General features: G+C 41.9%; 1 protein-coding gene across 1 annotated transcript; it reads right to left on the reverse strand.

Moving 5' to 3' along the window:
* Positions 1–798: 798 nt before the first annotated feature.
* On the reverse strand, positions 799–14,008 carry TENT5D (terminal nucleotidyltransferase 5D). The gene is made up of 3 exons (XM_042876550.1): positions 13,962–14,008; positions 7,583–7,705; positions 799–3,497 (listed from the first exon to the last, which is right to left on the reverse strand). Exon 3 carries the CDS (start codon positions 3,476–3,478, stop codon positions 2,303–2,305), a length of 1,176 nt encoding a protein of 391 aa, XP_042732484.1. The 5' UTR covers positions 3,479–3,497; positions 7,583–7,705; positions 13,962–14,008; the 3' UTR covers positions 799–2,302.
* Positions 14,009–17,349: the final 3,341 nt, after the last annotated feature.

Genomic DNA, 17,349 nt, shown 5'->3' on the forward strand with positions numbered 1-17,349 from the left:
GAGATTCAGGAGAGGAGTAGTAAGTTGCTGTAGCAACGTTACATTATGATCACAGGTCAACGGAGCTGGGCTAAGTCGAGCAAACTCAGGGAGTGCAAGAGCCAACGAAGGCAAAGGCGCTGTGTTGCCCGACTCCTGCAGGTTTGTCTGGGTGTCCCAGCTGTGCACAGCCCAGCTTGCAGCTCCTGGCCCTGCGGAGAGCATGTGCTGAGCAAGCACAAGCAGGGGCACAATCTAAACAAGGCTCTTACAAAAATTCACAGTGCTATTTAGTTTGCAAAATATCAAACTAAATTTAAAGGTGCACTCTATGAAATAAACAACCCAGTTAAGAAAAAAATGCACCGTGTCTCACTCCATTTTGCTTCTGGCAGGGAATCTTTTCATAGCATTATCACATTTGATAATGTAGCAATTAGAATTGCCTATTTTATGAAATATAGTTTAATCAGTGGAAAAGATACTAGTGGAAGTGAAATAAACTGTGCTTTTAGATGTGGAATTGGACTTGAGTAATCAGGGAAAATAGCAGTAAAATAATTCAAGGAAAAATCACCAATTGAATCAACTTTCAGGTAGATCAGTGTACTCTCTTAATGTTGCACTTCTAATTTATTACTCTGCACTATGTTTTTTGCACTGTATTTTACAGAAAAGGATGAACTGTAGTGATGATGGTCAACAAAGTTGTTTTTAAAAAGCTCTTTGTTCTACTGTACAGGCATATGATGGGGAAGCTACATTTCACTGGTAAGTAGAACATCACAGACCTTACACATCCTGCAGATGTTTTAAATATTTGTACGTAACATACTTTTGTGTAAAATAGATCAGATGTTCTTTTCCAAGTAGAAATTTCTAACACCTGACACTTGTTGTAAATAGATAAAATGTACTCAATGCTTTTAAAAATGAGGAGGAGGACACAAAATGAACCAGTAATGAATGCCAATGTGACACAGTGACATGTTAAGCATCAGATGTACAAAACTCTGTTGCTTGCATTTCCAGTTGACTGCTCTGATTTTACAACCGCATCCCTTCATTCCTTTTTCCATCACTTCTGTACCTCATTCAGCAGCTAAACTGGAGGTGTTTTGGAGAGAGCAACCTCAGCACCCTCTGTTCCAAACCTGCTCATACTAAGGCTACAAAGGCTATATACTTTTCTTTCCCTTCTTATCATTCAGGAGCTCTCTGGCACAACTGCAGACAGCATTCTAACTTTCACAGAGCAACTGGCACAGGGAGGCACTTATGTGACATGTTTTAAACTTATCTTTGGTAAACACAGATGGAAATTTGCAATGCTTCCTGAACATAAGAGAATTCTTCATTTGCTACTGGGGTATGAGTGCAGGTAAGGAAGCTGATGTGACACTACCATTATAAAACTTTTTGTTCTGATGCTACTGCCAAGGGTTTGTTTTAATTCACCTAAAAACAACGTAGTCCTGGGCTGTTCTTTTCCCCTGACTCTGTTTATTATGCATTGAAGCATCTCTGATCAATAACAAATTAGCAATAGAAAGCAAGCCCTGTGTGCTCAATTTTCACCTTCTCACTCTGTTACCTTGTTGTTCAGGGCTAATCTAATCAGAATAGTAGTATCTCTTTTATTACCTGTGAGTCAGAACCTGGGGTTCAACTCTTTAGTAGCAAAATCACTCAAATCGGCAGCAATTTTGGATACCCAAAAAGTCTGATTCTGCTTGTGGTAGGGATATTTCATCCCAAACCCTACTGAGGAGTGGGGAAGGGACCTCATATCTCTGATGGAAACGACCAGGTATAGCTTACAGAGTGCACTCAGTGCATCCAGAAACAGTCCTTTGTTGTGCATTTTCAAACGATGCTGTAAATAAATGGTGTTGGAACCTGCATGGGTATAACTGTTGGATGCTCTAGTGTAAAGTACCCAGAACACCAGCAATTCTAGAATTAGGCATTTCTACTGAGAGGTATCTGATTAGCTTAATTTTACACTTTCAAAATTTTGCTTAAGAATTTATTAGAACCCAGAACTTAGTGCATTTCATCTTATAGAATTAGAATAATTTATATCCTTCTCTTTTCATCCAAACACAAGTGGGAGACATAAATATATCACCGTGAATAACGAGAGACATTTTTCTTGTGATCTGCTTAAAGGTGTTGGAGACATTGACCAAATAACTTTGGCAACTTGCACAAAAGTATGTCTTCAAATCAAAAGTGATAATAAAACTTGGTTGAATGAGGCCTTTATTACGGAGAGAAGTAGGAAGAGAGGGGTGCGAGTGCTGAGAAGGTTACCGTGTTCCTAAACCATGCCACTTTGCATTTGTATGTGAAATGGGTATGGCTGGTAGATGATAGGTGGTTGTCCGTGAGCAATGTAATAATTGCTGAAGTTTCTGTCACTGATATAAGGAGCAGGCTGATAATAACATGTTACATTAGCTGCGTTTGGGATAATATTTTGTTCTCCGAGAACTTTTAAAGCCAAAATTGTAATCATATTCAGAGTTTGTCTTCGCTCATGTCCCATGAGACAGACTGTGCTCTCATTTACAACTCCACGCAGAGTCATCAAGTAGTCATACTTGCTTTTTTCTTCCCCGATGAAGTGGTTGCGCAGATATGACTCAATTTTCCTTTGCTGCTCAGCAACATCTGGAAAATCAATGAAGAATCTGGAGCACATGTAACGTTCCAGAGATTTAATTTCAGCCTCATCTGCTGGCTTAAAGTCACGAACCAGGAGATTGCTGTACTTCAGAAGGCCACCTCCTCTGATTTCCTCAGGGTTCCTCGTGGAAATCAGTTTGTATTTTAAATGGTCCATTGCTTCATTGAAGTCTCCATACATACTCTCCGCAATAATAGTGGGGTGAGAGTCTTCTGTCAGTTTGCAGTCTGTTTCTCTGTAAACATTTAAGATGGAGTCCAGCACGATTTGGAAGGAGTCCACGCTGAACTCAAACTGTCGCCTGAGCGAATTGACAAACTTTAACTCCACATTCTTGCCGCTGTTGTTTGACAGTGAGATGAGGCTCCAGCGATCGTGATCCGTGGAGACTTTGACCATCTTCTGCACGTAGGCATCTTTCATAGTCTGGGCAGTGATTTTTTCCTTATTAACACATTTTGGCAAAAAGTCTAATAGGCAATTAAGAACTGCCTCCTTAACAACCTGAAACTCAAGCTCGCTTGGGAGTTCCACCCCGAAAATGATGTCTAGGTCCTTATAACTTGTTCCATTATGCTTCACTAGGATGTGGCTAGCTGTTGAACCATTCAGGCGGATATCTCGTATGTTGATTTGCTTTTCAATGAGCTGCTCCTTAACCACACGAATTATATCCTTTGGTTTTACTTCCAGTGTTGGAAAATTCCCTCTTCCATGAATGGGTATTACCTCTGCTAAAACTTGATCCAGGATTTTAATCTGATCCCAAGTGAGACTACTGAACCTGTGGTCTAAGTCCTCAGTCATTGTGATGTAGGTTGGCTAACTATGGAGAAACAGAAATTAGAGAAAAACATTAGAATGTACTCAAATACAAGAGGGTCTGCATTTCACTCTGCAATGACAGAAACATCTTGGTTCCTCTGTGCAGTGACAAAGCAGTTCCTTTTACACAGAGACACAATTCGAATTAACTTTCTGAGTGAACCACTGCACTTCTCACAGGCTTTTAATTGAATTTTAATGCAGTTCAGGTTTTAATCCTGTGGAGAAACTGTTGTGCTATCATATAATAAGTCAAAGCCAATGCAGTAAACTGTACAGATTTCATTTAAAACTACTCAAAGGTTAATAACACGAAATATTTGCTGGTTGTAATGAAACTCCAAATTTCACTGAGCTAAAATGAGCAAATTGAGTTATTTCTGTCCTGTCTAGAATGTTCTTTGCATCTTCATTCACTTGCACAATGAAAAAAATAAAAATGATGCAACATGCTCGTTGTTTACCCAGTCAAATGCCTTGAATGTACTTTAGTCTCTGTGGGTTATCTGTATGCATGCATCCTTTAATACCACTTCTGACAATTTAAAATTGGATATCCAACAACTGTGCAGTTGCTTCCTTTATATTTCTGATGCAAACTATTTTGCTTCTGTTCCAATAACTGTCCAACAGCAATCAGGAATCAGTGCTCCAAGTTAGGGTTTGCAGTGCTGAAAAGAAAACCCCTTCCAGTCTGCACTGATACCCTAAAACTTCTCAACAGAGCCAGCAAAGAAATCTGCCTAGAAGATAAAGGATAAAGCTTTCCAAGGTTAATGCTGTGATTAAAAAAAATAAAGGGCTTTGAGAAGAGAATGTTCAAACCCCTTCTTTTAGCAGAGGAACCCACTTAAAACACTTTTGGAAAGCTGGAAGATGGAAGCCCCTAAGTAAGATTGGAAATCCATCCTTTATTTTTACATGTTATTAGTTATTTTAGATCTCATTGCTATTTACTAAGATTTAAAAATGACTTTGCTGTCAAAGGTAATGTCACTGAATAGTTCTTTTGCATCAAAGAGAAATTGGATAACTTCCACTCCTCTAAGAGCAGCACCTTAAAATTTCATTCATCTAAAGCGACTCCTGGAGAATCTGCTGATGGTTTGTCAGTTCAGAGCCTCAACATTTGTGTCTGAGAAATCTTTTACAAAAAATGCTAAGAGTCCAGAGCTGAAATGGTGCCTTCTGATTTGACAGGAAAATGTCTCAGAAAAAAATGGAATTATGTTTTCAAGAACATAATTAATTTACAGACAGACCTGGATAAGTTTGGGTTTTCTTTTAATTGTATAATTTTCTTACAGTTTGTAACAGTGCATAACTCTGCACGTTCTTAGAAGGATTTTCTCTTGTTCTTTCCCTTAATCTTGTTAGGGAACAAGAACAATTTCCAGGCTATTTTATAGTCATTAGGAGCCTTATTTCTTAACTAGTGGCAAATTTATTTACTGAGGTGTTCAACCTAATGTCAGGAGTTATTATGAATACAAGTAAAACTCAGAAGCAATAAATCAGCAGAAATCTTAAGACCATAATTAGTCAAAGCACTAATTAAAGCACTTCACTAGTGTAAAGTGAGCGAGATGGTGAGAAATGAGAAGGCAGCTCACTGGAAGCCCTGTACAATGAGGAGGGTGGGAAGGAGCGCTGGGTTTGTGGGAATGGAGACTGAATGGCAGCTTCATTCTCAGCTATGACTGCATGGAAACTGGGAACTGGTGATGTCTGCTAGGGAGAATGATCCTGGGAGGCAGATGTATCTCATGCCCCATTGCCAGCAGCTGTGCCATTTGGGTGATTCTGTGTGTGACACTGAGAGTTGTCACCCTGCCGCATCTGTATTCCTTAGGCCTGGCCTGTTGCTCCCTGCCAAAGAACAACCTTTCTGCGACTTCTTCCATGTGAATAGCTGGAAGCATTTCATATGCTTTATATTCAGAGTTCCATCTTGAAGTCCATCCATGGGCAAATGGAAGGCTGCATAAACACTAGCACTGCGACAGCGAAAAGAACAAATAGCCTTCCGATTGTGTATCGAAAAGTGTTATCTTTCCTTCTTACCTCATCAGCATTTGGAACTTATTGAAATTCTCTTCTAGGGACTTTTTTAGGTTCTGTTTGTTTGTTTGTTTATGGGATTTATACTTCTACTATATACTGCATTGGACCCTGAATTCTGACCAATTTAAAATCTTTGGACCAAACAACTAAGAGTTTGGTTTCACAGTGATAAAAGATTTAGTTAATCAACTCTTAGCATTCTGCCATATGCCAGCTTCATAAAAAAAAATAATAGGACTATATCTGGCTTTACAGCTCTATCAGGAAAGTCTGCCAGAGTAATGATAACTTTAAGGCTGCACAGAATTTTCATGGAAACAGATGCAGTCTAGAGGACAGTCTCATCAAATTTAGCTCATATTTTACCAGAAAGCTGTTTAAGAATCTCTTTTTATGTGCTCTACAACATTGCTTCAGTATATTTTCAAAGGGTTTGCAATATGCTGGCATTGTCAAACAGAATACATCTGAAATAGTTCTTGTGCAGCTGTGTTAGCTCTAGTCTCTTCCCTTTGATTTCATCTACTGCCCAGTTTGTCTGTTTTACAGCAATTATCTGGAATACTTTAACACTCCAGTTGCCTTTACCTTTGTCTGCACCTGAAGCCAGTTGCTAAGGGACCTTTTAGAAATCAAGGAAGATATCTTGCCAGCTGTAGTAGCTTCGCATCCTGCCATTTTGGAATTTACTCCAGAAATGCTGAAAGTAGCTATTGCAGTTGTCCCCCAAGAACTCGGTATTGCTTTTGCTCCATACACATTATATGCATCATTAATTATTTCTATGATATCTTGCTAAAGCTTTATTTTAATTCAGCAGCACAGCTCTCTAATAAGCTGGACATTTTCAAGTGTTTTCCATACGTAGTGGCTTCAGGACTGCAGCTGGCTTTAGCTCTGAAGGCAAGAATGTTGAATGTGGAAGGAGGTCTGGGCATAATTTGAATGCACATGAGAGATTCAGAAGCAGTAAAACACCTGGGGCATCTTCAATGTGAACACATTTAAACTAGATGGACAAGGTTTTTCATGAGTTTTTCCTTCCATTACTGTTAATGCATACAGTGAAGATACTGTTTATTTTTCCTGTTATTGTGAGATAACGCATGATTTGCCATAAGTTTTCAGTACAGTTACCATCTAGTTACCCTGAAATAACAAATAATAACTCAAGGCCATATGCTGTTCTCTGGTGAGATAAGGCTGCATGGTGTGCAAAATAGGCTTGAGTAGAAAGCAGTTTGCTTGGACTATGCCATAAAATATCACCTTTAAGGGCAGAACAAGCAAAAGAAGAAGGGAAACAGAGACATTATCAACAAAAATGTGCACTGCCTTTTCTCCAGCCCAACCCAAGCAAGAAAGATACCCAACACAGCCATGTACCAGCCTGGATCACCCCTTCTCCCAAACTAAACTGATCTGTAGACAGTACAGCACAAGAGCAGCCAAACTCTTCTGCAGCACAAAGCTGGGAAAAGGAATTGAGCAGCCTATACCTCTGCTGAAACATTGCAGGATACTGGCTTGCTGGTTTTGGAGTTCTTAGAAAGGAAGAATAAATAAGGAGTTTACTTTGGGAATTGATACTAATACATAATCCGTATGATTTCATCCTGGAGATTAGGCTTTTTTGGATGCTGAATTTTTTCATCATGACTCACAGTGTGTTTGCTCTCGGCTGCATGTGGATACCATGGGGCAGCATTTTCAAGAACAGACAAGCTGCACTTTTTCATCAGTTCCCACAACACACAAGGTTACTCCTTACATGGTCTCCAGGTTCAAACAATGCATGTCCTCTTAAATAACATGGTATGAGGTATATTCAGTTTTCTCATTTGCTCTAAACTACTTTAATAACTGAAAATAGTGGTGGTATGTAATATTTGGTCTATTTTGGGCTGTGGTCATCACTGAGAAGTTACTACTTTACGAAAAGGTAATTTGTACTACTGAATGCATCCTATGAGCTAATTTCTGAATAATGTTTATGAAGAGAATTCAGAGTCTCAGGCTTACCGTGGCAGGACGATTGGCAAGCATGTATTTCAACAGAGTTAATAGGATGACTCACTGGATCCTTGGGTAAAAATATGGATTGTCATCTTGTCACTGCTAAAAACACGAACCTCCCAGGGAAAGCTACATGGAAAAAAAACACAAAAACAAACAATAACATCCTTTTTGAGATAAATGTTAACTACAAGTCACCTGCTGCACATAATAAATCATGCATTATGACTTGGTGGTCCCACAGTCGTAACAATAGCCTTTTAAGTCAGAAATGATAAGGTAAAAGCAGTGGCAAGGCACAGAAGTGCTCAAAAAGACTCTGGTCATACTTGGTCCTCTGAAAGGATGTTAATCACAACCTGCTATTTTCCCTAAGGGATTGAGAAAAAGTATTTAACATTACTGACAGACATGCAAATTAGAAGAGACAGTGGAATCATACAAAAAAAAATTGGAACTAATAACAACTCAGCAAAATTAAATATAAGAAATTGTGAAATTGCTTCAAATGCTTCCTAAAAATGTGTACAGATGATGGGAAGGTCTTATTTCTTGGCAGACTGGGCTGTTGGTTCATTTACAGTAAGCCCAGTATTCAGTCTATTGCTGGAATTTCCATGCACTGAATGGCCTTTGACTGGCTAAGCAGGAATTGTAGCTATTTCTGTAAATAATTGCATGCGATCACAAAGGCGCTTCTTTGTATTTGTTTTTACTTTCAAAGATATATTGACAGCGAGGCAACCTTTTGTAAACATTCATTCAAAGACCCCCATCTCAGTGTCCTATCCACAGAGTTCAGAGCAACTACAGAAGGTTCTTTATGCCAAGGAGCACCCATCCAGCATACGACTTCATGCGGGTGTGAACTTACTCCCCATTGCTGAGTTATACTTCACAATCTCATCTTTTAGGCTGGAAGTATTCTTGTTTCTGAGTAAATGAAACTTAGAAAGTATGATTTGAGTGTAAATACATGCATAATCTGCAAGAAAAGCTGAAATAATAGCCAGGAAGGTATGGACTATAGCATTCGCTTTATTAAGAACACTATGGTGGTTCTTTTCTGCCATGCTATAGCAATTGCATCTTCATCACTGAACATGCTATATACGCTGCCAACAGCCCAGGACTCTGTTTCCTCATGCAGTCCTTGCTGTGCCAGGACTTATCTGCAGCTCTCATATGCTTTCCAACTCATGATAAGCTGCTGACTGAATGACTCTGTGTTCCCTGTGTTGCTACCCTGGTCCATGCAGTGTTAGCTAATGCAAGTGCTGATGTCTGTTTAGGCTGAGAGTGAAGAAGGCAATCTTGGCAAGGAAAAGAGGTAGAAGAGTCTCAGCATGTGCAGTCTGGCCTTCTGGAGGGAAAGTCAGACTAATATATAGCCATTCACTTAAAAAAAATACAAAATTTAGTCTTTTTAACAGTGAGCTATTGTTATTCCTTTCTGTGTGAGGGTGAAAGATTTAATGGATATATGATATCCATTAATGGGCATATCACTGTGATAGATTGATGCTAAAGTACAATTGATGGCTTCCCTGGTGATGTATAGGGGAAGGAGTGACAGACTTTTATACAATTTGTAAAAGACCCATTTTTATACAATACATTCATAAAAACAGCAGCTGAGATTGATGAAATGCTTTGGCTGTAGGGACCTTATTTTCAATGACTGCCTTTTACTGGCTCAGTCGTTACAGGAAAAAGTGTACAATTTCATTATTCCCTGCTCAAGGTTTCCAGATTTTTTTTTTCTAACTGAAGAAATAAAAGAATTTATCAACAATTTTATTATTTTATCTCTGGTATAATATTTTTCCTGCCCTTGAATTCCAAATGTGGATGGTGATGACACGTACTAACAAATTCATTTCCAAGTCTCTTCCTCTAGTGTCTCTGTGCATAATGAGCTGAAGTATATAATGACAGTGCATGGCTCTGCGTCATGGGCTCCCAGCACTCAGCAGTGCCCAGTTCTGCAGGACTGAGAGCCAGGGGCCAAGGGATGCTTGCCTGCCCTTCCTGCTTGCCAGCTCCCCATGCAGCATCTGATTGCTCTGCAAAGCCCTCCAGACTAATACCAAAATCTATTTATTCATTCTAGATACCAGTGACTCAATCTGAAGCTCACTTACCAAAAAAACTATTGTGATGACTAAACTGCAGCAAAAGCAGGCAAGGTAAGGAGTGAAGCAGTCCATCTATTAACTATCTTTGTAATTGTCTCTCCTCTTCAAATGCCAGAGAGGGAGGGATGAGCTGCAGAGCGCCACTGCAGTCCCAGATTTAGGCTGCTTTTTGAAGATTAAAGGCATCACAAAGTCTAGGCTTTCCTCAGAAATTTTATCAAAGGGGTTTCCTCCCCTCTTCTACACCAAGAGAGACTAAACAAGTCATAAAGAGCCTGTCTGGTGGGATGGCCCTGGTTTTGAGAGCATCAGAGGATGCCACTGGGCTTGAGGTCAGGTCTGTTTTGAGGGGATTCCAGCACAACATGCACAGTACATTGGACAGAATTCTTTTTATTGAATGTACCAGAAAATGCTGTACCTTGCTAGAAGCTGTACTTGGTTGATTCAATCAATGAAATGCATTTTTGTTTTCTGAATCAGTTCTGAGCCATTGATGCATCAGGCTGGTTTTTGATAGTGTTTTCTGTAGCACAAGGCATTTGGAGAGGCTTCTGTGGGGTGAGCCAGGAAGCCAAAGACAAATGTGACCTTTCAGCATCACCCCTGCTGTACTCTGCATATTTTATAGAAGTATTTGCCATTAAGCCATCACCCTGTTTCGCTCCAGAACTGTTTTCATTTTATGGCGGAAAACACGAACTCTGTGCTGTCTCCCTGTTGATTTGCAGAGCATCTCAGGGTCCCTTGGAATACAGGCTGTTTATGACTGCTGCAGTAAATTCTGAGCTTAAATTGATTTGGAAGAAAGTCCTGTGTCCTGAACCTGGTTTGGCTGGCATCCTCCAAAGAACACGTATCAGCTAACTTGTAAGGTAGGATATGGGTCCTAGTCAAAGATAACTGTATCTCCAACTGTTTGTTTTTATTGCTATTTGTGCTTACAATGTCAATGTGTAAATTTAGTTCATATTTTTATGGATTAATTTCCACAGTTATATTAGAAACCTGTTCTCTGACTATATAATGCAGTAGTGGGATTTCTTTTTAATGTTCTTTTCCCAATTTTATGAGTTACACTGTAACACTGGGGGAAATACATGAATTATTTATTAACTTAAAGCACTTGCTGTACAAAAATTATTCTTAATGTTGCATGAGTAAGAGCTTGCATTGCCCTAGAAAATCACTTTTTGATAACCAAAATGTTTTCCAGAGTTACGTGATAAAGTAGAAACCACATACAACATCAGGCAAAGGATTGTATCTGCAGCAGCAGCACCAGGAAACTGATGCTCTTCCATGGTGAAGGCAGAATGAAAAGTCTCTGTTGACATTGTTATTAAAACACAGAGAGAATAAAACGATCAACCAAAGAAAAAGGCTTGAGCCCTGCAGCAAAGATGTGTGTATTCATGACTTTTCCATCACTATCAATAATGCATAATGACCATCATGTAGATGACGACACCAACTTTTGAGACAGGCTGAGTCAAGCTTTCTATCACTAAATGTGAAAAAACATTCAACATGACATTGGATGTCAAAAAGCTGGGACCTGCTAAATAAGCAAAGATCCAGCAGAAAGGGTAATGGAGAAGAAAATCGGCTGATGCTGACATAAATTGACATCTGTTGTACCAGTTTGTAATGCTCTATGGAGGGAAACTTTTTTGTTCTTGTTAATATCTACTGAAATAAAGTTTTTGGAGCCACAAAATTATCTTGTTTAGGAAAAAAGTATGTGCTAATTCTTTGTGAGCACTCACACAACATAAAGAAACTACAATCAATATGATGTTCAAATTTTACAGCTATGTTCTTTTTTTAGTTAATGCACTCTAATTTTGCATAGGAGTGGACAGTAGGTACATTGCTAATTCCCAGTGGTGTCTTAGATTCTGGACTGATGCTCTGAATAATTATTTTTGCATAAAGATCATGGTGACAAAGGAAGAAAGCAAGACTGTGACTTACATATCTATATATCTCTTTATAAATAATATTTGAATTGGCATGAATTCAGTCCTCACACCAGAAATTCCTCTGGTGTAAATAGGAGAAGAATTGGTTGAGTATGTGCATAGTTGGGCATATGACCTGAAGGAAGAAAACTGTGAGCTCTCTTCTACTTCATGCAGTCCCACCAAACCATCCCTACCCTATGCTTTGATGATCAAATTTGATTTGGAGTTTGCCTACAACTCTTTTAACTGTTCCTGGGCTTCATCCCATACCATTAAAACCAGTTAATGGGAGTCATACATAAGCATGTATCTTACATGTATCTTACATATGTCTTATATCCATAAGACAAATACTCTCCCCACATGGAGGTGGCAACCAAGTTTCTGGGAGTTCAGCGCTGTTGGTAATCTCAGTGTAACCCACCACGGGGCATGAATGAAGGAGGCAAAGCAGAGCACCAGCTGTTGACATTTCCACCTGCTGCTGTGCCCTAGTGCTGGTGGAACAAACCAGGTCCATCCCAATTCCCTTGCAGAAGACGCACAGCCATGGCTGATGGAGGAACTGATCATAGAAGCTGAGGCAGGAAGGCTGTGAAACTGACCTGGATTAGGAGTATTTGGAAAATCAGGTAGAATTTCATTCCTTCAAGCAGTGCTAATTAATGAATTAATTTCCACTGCCAGCCTAAATGCTGTGTAATTTACTCTTCAAAAAACTCCGCTGAATGTGATTTCAATGTGATCTTTCAAGGAGTTTCATCCACTTATCTGCTTTAGAGCAGATTTATAAATTACCGGAGCCTACTGTGTCAGCAGTAACTTCTGAACTTGGGCAGGTGCCGCTCGCATGCTCTGCAGGGCAGGAAGTTAAGTTCAGGGCTTTGCTCACAGGGGTCAGCGTTAGACGTCTCTCTTTCTGGCAGCTGAATCATTACAGGTCACCCAGTCCTTCCTACTGTGCTGTATGTCTGATGCCTAATGAGGCAAAACAACCAAATTTACTGTAAAGTTATGCCTTTAATGCAAAGCAGAGCAGGGATGATGTGCAAGCAACACTGTGACGAGGTCACAGGTCTGAAGCAACAACAAATTAGGATTGTTACTGTTCTCTTTAAACTAAGCTGTAGGAGTGCAAGAATGTTGAAGTATAAAGGAGAAAATATAATTCTGGCCCTGCTGTTCTCCCCTCTGCACATCAATCCCTCATTCCCTGCTCCCAGATGCTGCAGCCACAGCACACAGGGGAACAACTGGACAGGGGATCATGTTCACATTTCTGAGTGGGTCACACACAAGCCACATCTCACTCTATAGGTTAAGGAAAGCGTGAGCATAAAGTATGGGAGAGAGTCTCTGCTCCCAATTCACTTTCAATTATTATTCATTTATTGGCCTTTAACAGCGATCCACATCATTATTCATACCCACCTTTTGCTTTTTACAGGAGTCACGAAAAAACTATTGCTATTAACACAGCAGCACGTGGAAGACAATGTGTGTGCCTGTATAGTCAACTGTGCTCTTTATGACGGAATAATAAATGTGTTCAAAGATTTGCAATGGCTTAACAGATGTACCAGAGAGATGTGCCTGCAGATTAGAGAAGGCAGTGAGTGCTGAAGATGCATTTTCATGTCGAGAAGACGGGACTGAGTGCAGATCTCGTGATCCAGAGCTGCTGGGAACCAGCTTGGCTTTGCACGGATAGGGTTACCTACAGGAGGAGTGCTTCTAAACACTCTGGGTCAAAGAACCCCAGAGGTCCGGCTGTCACCTCCAGGCTGTGAGCTCTGTGGGGAGCACAGATCGCCCTGAGGACCACATGGAGGTACTAGAAGGCCTGACCCACAACACGTGTGCTGCGGCAGGGAGGGCTGCTCTGAGGAGACAGAGCTTCCAGCATCGAACCGGACAGCGAGTGGAGAATGGCACAGCACGCCTCTGCTATTCTACTGCCAATTTGGTGGTCTCACCCGAAATTCAAGAAGTTTTCAGGATTCACACAAAGAACGCCAACATCAGAACAGTGCTTGCGTGCAACGAGCAGAACCCCCGAAGCCAAAAAATCACAGCAAATTGACCAAATCCCTCTCTTTATAAGTTGATAAAGTTGTTTTATGGCAAACGCCGTACGGAGGCCAAACCCGAGGCCACCCCTCCGCGTCTCGCCAAGTTTTCCGGCCGTCGCCCTCCCCTGGGGACCCCCCCCCCCCCCCCCCCCCCCCCCCCCCCCGCCCGGTCCCGCTCCCCTTCCCTGCGCTCGGGGGCTCGGCTTACCGCGAACGGCCGCCGGAGGTTCCCGCAGAACTCACCGGAGGGCTCCGCCGCCGCCCAGAGACGCGCTGACCCGGCGCCGGTTCCGCGGCGGCCGCGCAGCCCACACCAGAGAGCCGCCGCCGAGCCGGGGCCGCTGCTGTCCGCGGCCGCCCTGGTGCTGAAGCGGCCCCTCCCTCCCCCCCCCCCCCCCCCGGGCCTGGTGGCGTAAATGGGTGGCCATGGCAACGCGCGTCACGCGGGCCGAGGCGGGGCTCCCGCCCGCCGCAGCACGGGGCCGGCCGCGCGCCTCCGCCTCGGTGTGCCCGCAGGAGCGGGGCGGGACGGCGGGCCTTCAACGCCTTGACGCGCGCCGGTAGCTCGCGGTGCTGCCGCTCTGCCGCGGGGCGTCACTCGCCTCCCGCAGCACCGGCGCCGTCCCGCCCAGGGTGCGTGCCCTCAACAGGCGGGCAGCTTCGGGCACCCAGGGGAAGGCGGCTTCGCCCTCCCGCTGCCCATCTTCCGTCCCGTACTCCCCGAGCAGTGTCCAAACAGCTCCTTTGCTGCTGAGCTCCTTCCCGCATGCCGCGTCTGCGGTTTTGTTCTCACTGTGTGCTGAGGCGCAGCTCAGCCCTCGCCTGGTGGTGGTTGTCCGGTGTGGGCACGCACAGCGAGGGGATGCCGAGCTGCCGAAAGACCCCAGTGAACACATCTGAAGCTTAAGGGCCGCAAAGTAGAGGGCTTGTGGTGTTTCAGGTGGTGTAAGTGCAAGGAACTGCTTTTCAATAGCTTAAAATCCAACGTTATGACTTGGACACAACACAGTGCTTCCCCCCCACGCTCATTTTCCACACAGCCTTCAGTTCCTGGGAGAGGAGCCGGCTCTGCAGAAGCTCTGCTGGGAGAGACCCTCCATGCAGGCTCCATATGCTCCTCAATATGCAGCGTGTCACTAATTCGGTTCTAGTTTCAAGTGGTGAGATTAGAACAGCAGTCTTTTGAGCTGTGGGGTTCTAAAATTAAATCTCTTTGATCAATTACTGAACTTGCTGGATGGAACAAATCCCTGCATGGAATTAGGTTACGGCATCTGTGTCTTTCTTCGTTGTAGTACTAAATACTTGATAGTTGTTGTGCAGTGTCTGCTTTGCCCACTGCACATAACTAAAATCAAAGATAATATACTTTAGTGTTCTGAGAACTGATGCCAAATGGGTAAGTCCTGATTATTCTTGAAAAAGTGCAGATTCAAAGCTACGATGACTCATGACACTGAGCATACCTTGACAAGAAATGGCTATGTCAGTATTTTAAGCTAACTTTTATGACAGGCAAATCTATATAATAACTTTAAAGAGCTATGTCTGTACTTTAATTTACAGCACCCGGATACTTCTAGGCTGGCTCTTGCGTATTACACAACATCAAGGCTTTAATCTGTTCTCTCTCTCTCTCAATAAATAAGTAAGTAAGTAAGTAAGTAAGTAAGCAAATAAATAAATAAATAAATAAATAAATAAATGGAGCAATCTGACCCTTGTTAAACACAAAAATCCCCAAAGCAGTTGTTATTCTTTAGGGCCCTTAAAAACATCTTCAATGTCTCTTTCGTCTTGAGAACCACTTTATGAAAGCAGTGATAAAGTGCTACTGAAGGAAATACACAGCACTGAGTAATCAAAAAACCTGCTCATGAACCAACTTCATTTTATGCCTTAAATGCCAAATGCTCAGCATTAGTTTATGTTCCTAACTGTCAAAGTAGAAATATATCAGTGATGAGATTTTCACAACTCGCAAGCCCTTACAAACTCAATACAAACCATTGCTCCGCTCTAACGACTTCACTCACAGCCCAGAAGTTACTCACCCGCACTCAGCCAGCCCGGAACGAAGCCCATAGCTCTGCCCAACACTTGTATGTCTCTGTTGGGTGACTGACTGGGTAAACCAATTAGTTAATGCACTATGAAAACAGTAACCAGGTAATTTCCAGCCCCGTGGCTGGGTAAGAATAGCTATTAGTGTATAGAGAAAAGCTTATGTTCAGTGGCTGATAAACCTAATTTAATGTGAGGCAGGGAGAGCTGGATTTTCTTGGAACTGTGCCTTTACCTTCTTGCGCATTTTCGAGGAGGTGGATGTAAATCTGTGCCATCATGATGTCACCATGCTAGTATGAATGGCCATATGCAGTCAGGCCAGAGGAATGATCACAGGGTTTGCAGCAATATATTTTCAGCAAGAAGAAAAGTGGCAGAAGGTGCTGAATGAAAGAGAAGGACATCTGTATGATGAATTCCTGGGTCCAGTGAGGTTGATGGGACTTTTGCTACTGAGCTCAGTGAAACTGGGATTTCACCCAGCACATTTTGTTTGTTTTGGAAATGAGGATTTTAAAGGTAACTTCTGAGGGCAGGTCTCCTCTGCCATGTAGAGAAATGCTCTCTGAAGCCTGGACTCTTGCTACCTCCTCCTGCTTTGGCCCTAATTCAAGAAAGCACTTAACACATACATAAATACCGTTCTCATCAGCAAAGTTTTTGAGCAAATACCTAGTTTAAGGATTTGCTTATCTCTAATTCGTTGGCTAAGAAGTAAGGTATTTCTGAATAGGAGTGGGATAATCTAGCTGTAAATCCTTATCATTTATATTGTCTATAACAAGAGCTTAGTCATCTTTTGACCAGTGACGCACAGCAGTGATTTCTTGCTGAATAAAATTTTAGAAGCACAGCCAATTTTTCACAGAGGCTTGGAACTGTGCCCTTTATCTGCTTTTATGCACTGCTCCAAGTGTGTAGCATGGAAAGCCTAATGCAAGGTCACGCTTTGCTAGAATAACAGCACCTAGCTGCAGCCATAGGGTCCAGCTCTATCATCAAATTTTATCAAATTTCATAGCAATTTTGATATGCAGAGTAAGTTCCAACTGCGATAGTAATAAAGGCAGTTTAAAAATGAAGAAGATTACCAAGCTTGGAATTGTAAAGGTCAGATCCTGATCTATGCTTCCCCCAATTCTCACATGAATTTAGATTTGAGATACCCTGCTCATTTAGCTCTGCTCTGCAGTTCAGTAGAGAGGAAGAAAATAGTTTTGTAGTTTTTACCTTTGGAAAATTCCATCACAGTGTTATATTTTCACTCCAAAACTGCAGAATTTCATGTCACATATGATGCATAGTCTGTCTCAAAGAGAATGATTGGAGGAAAAAAAATCCCCACGGCCTTGATTTTAAGCTTATGCTTCTGAGACAAGCTGGGAGGAAACAGTGCACTTTCCAGCTTAACTAGGCATTCCCCTTGCTTTTGCACACAAAAAGGAGAAATGCTACTGTAAGAAATTTTACTTTCCAGACTGCCAGAGAGAATCCGACAGCTTGCACACATCTGTCAGAACACAGCAAGC

The sequence above is a fragment of the Lagopus leucura genome, unplaced genomic scaffold (genome assembly GCF_019238085.1).
Source record: "Lagopus leucura isolate 7727_CA_CO unplaced genomic scaffold, USGS_WTPT01 Super-Scaffold_100016, whole genome shotgun sequence".
Classification (NCBI taxonomy): domain Eukaryota; kingdom Metazoa; phylum Chordata; class Aves; order Galliformes; family Phasianidae; genus Lagopus; species Lagopus leucura.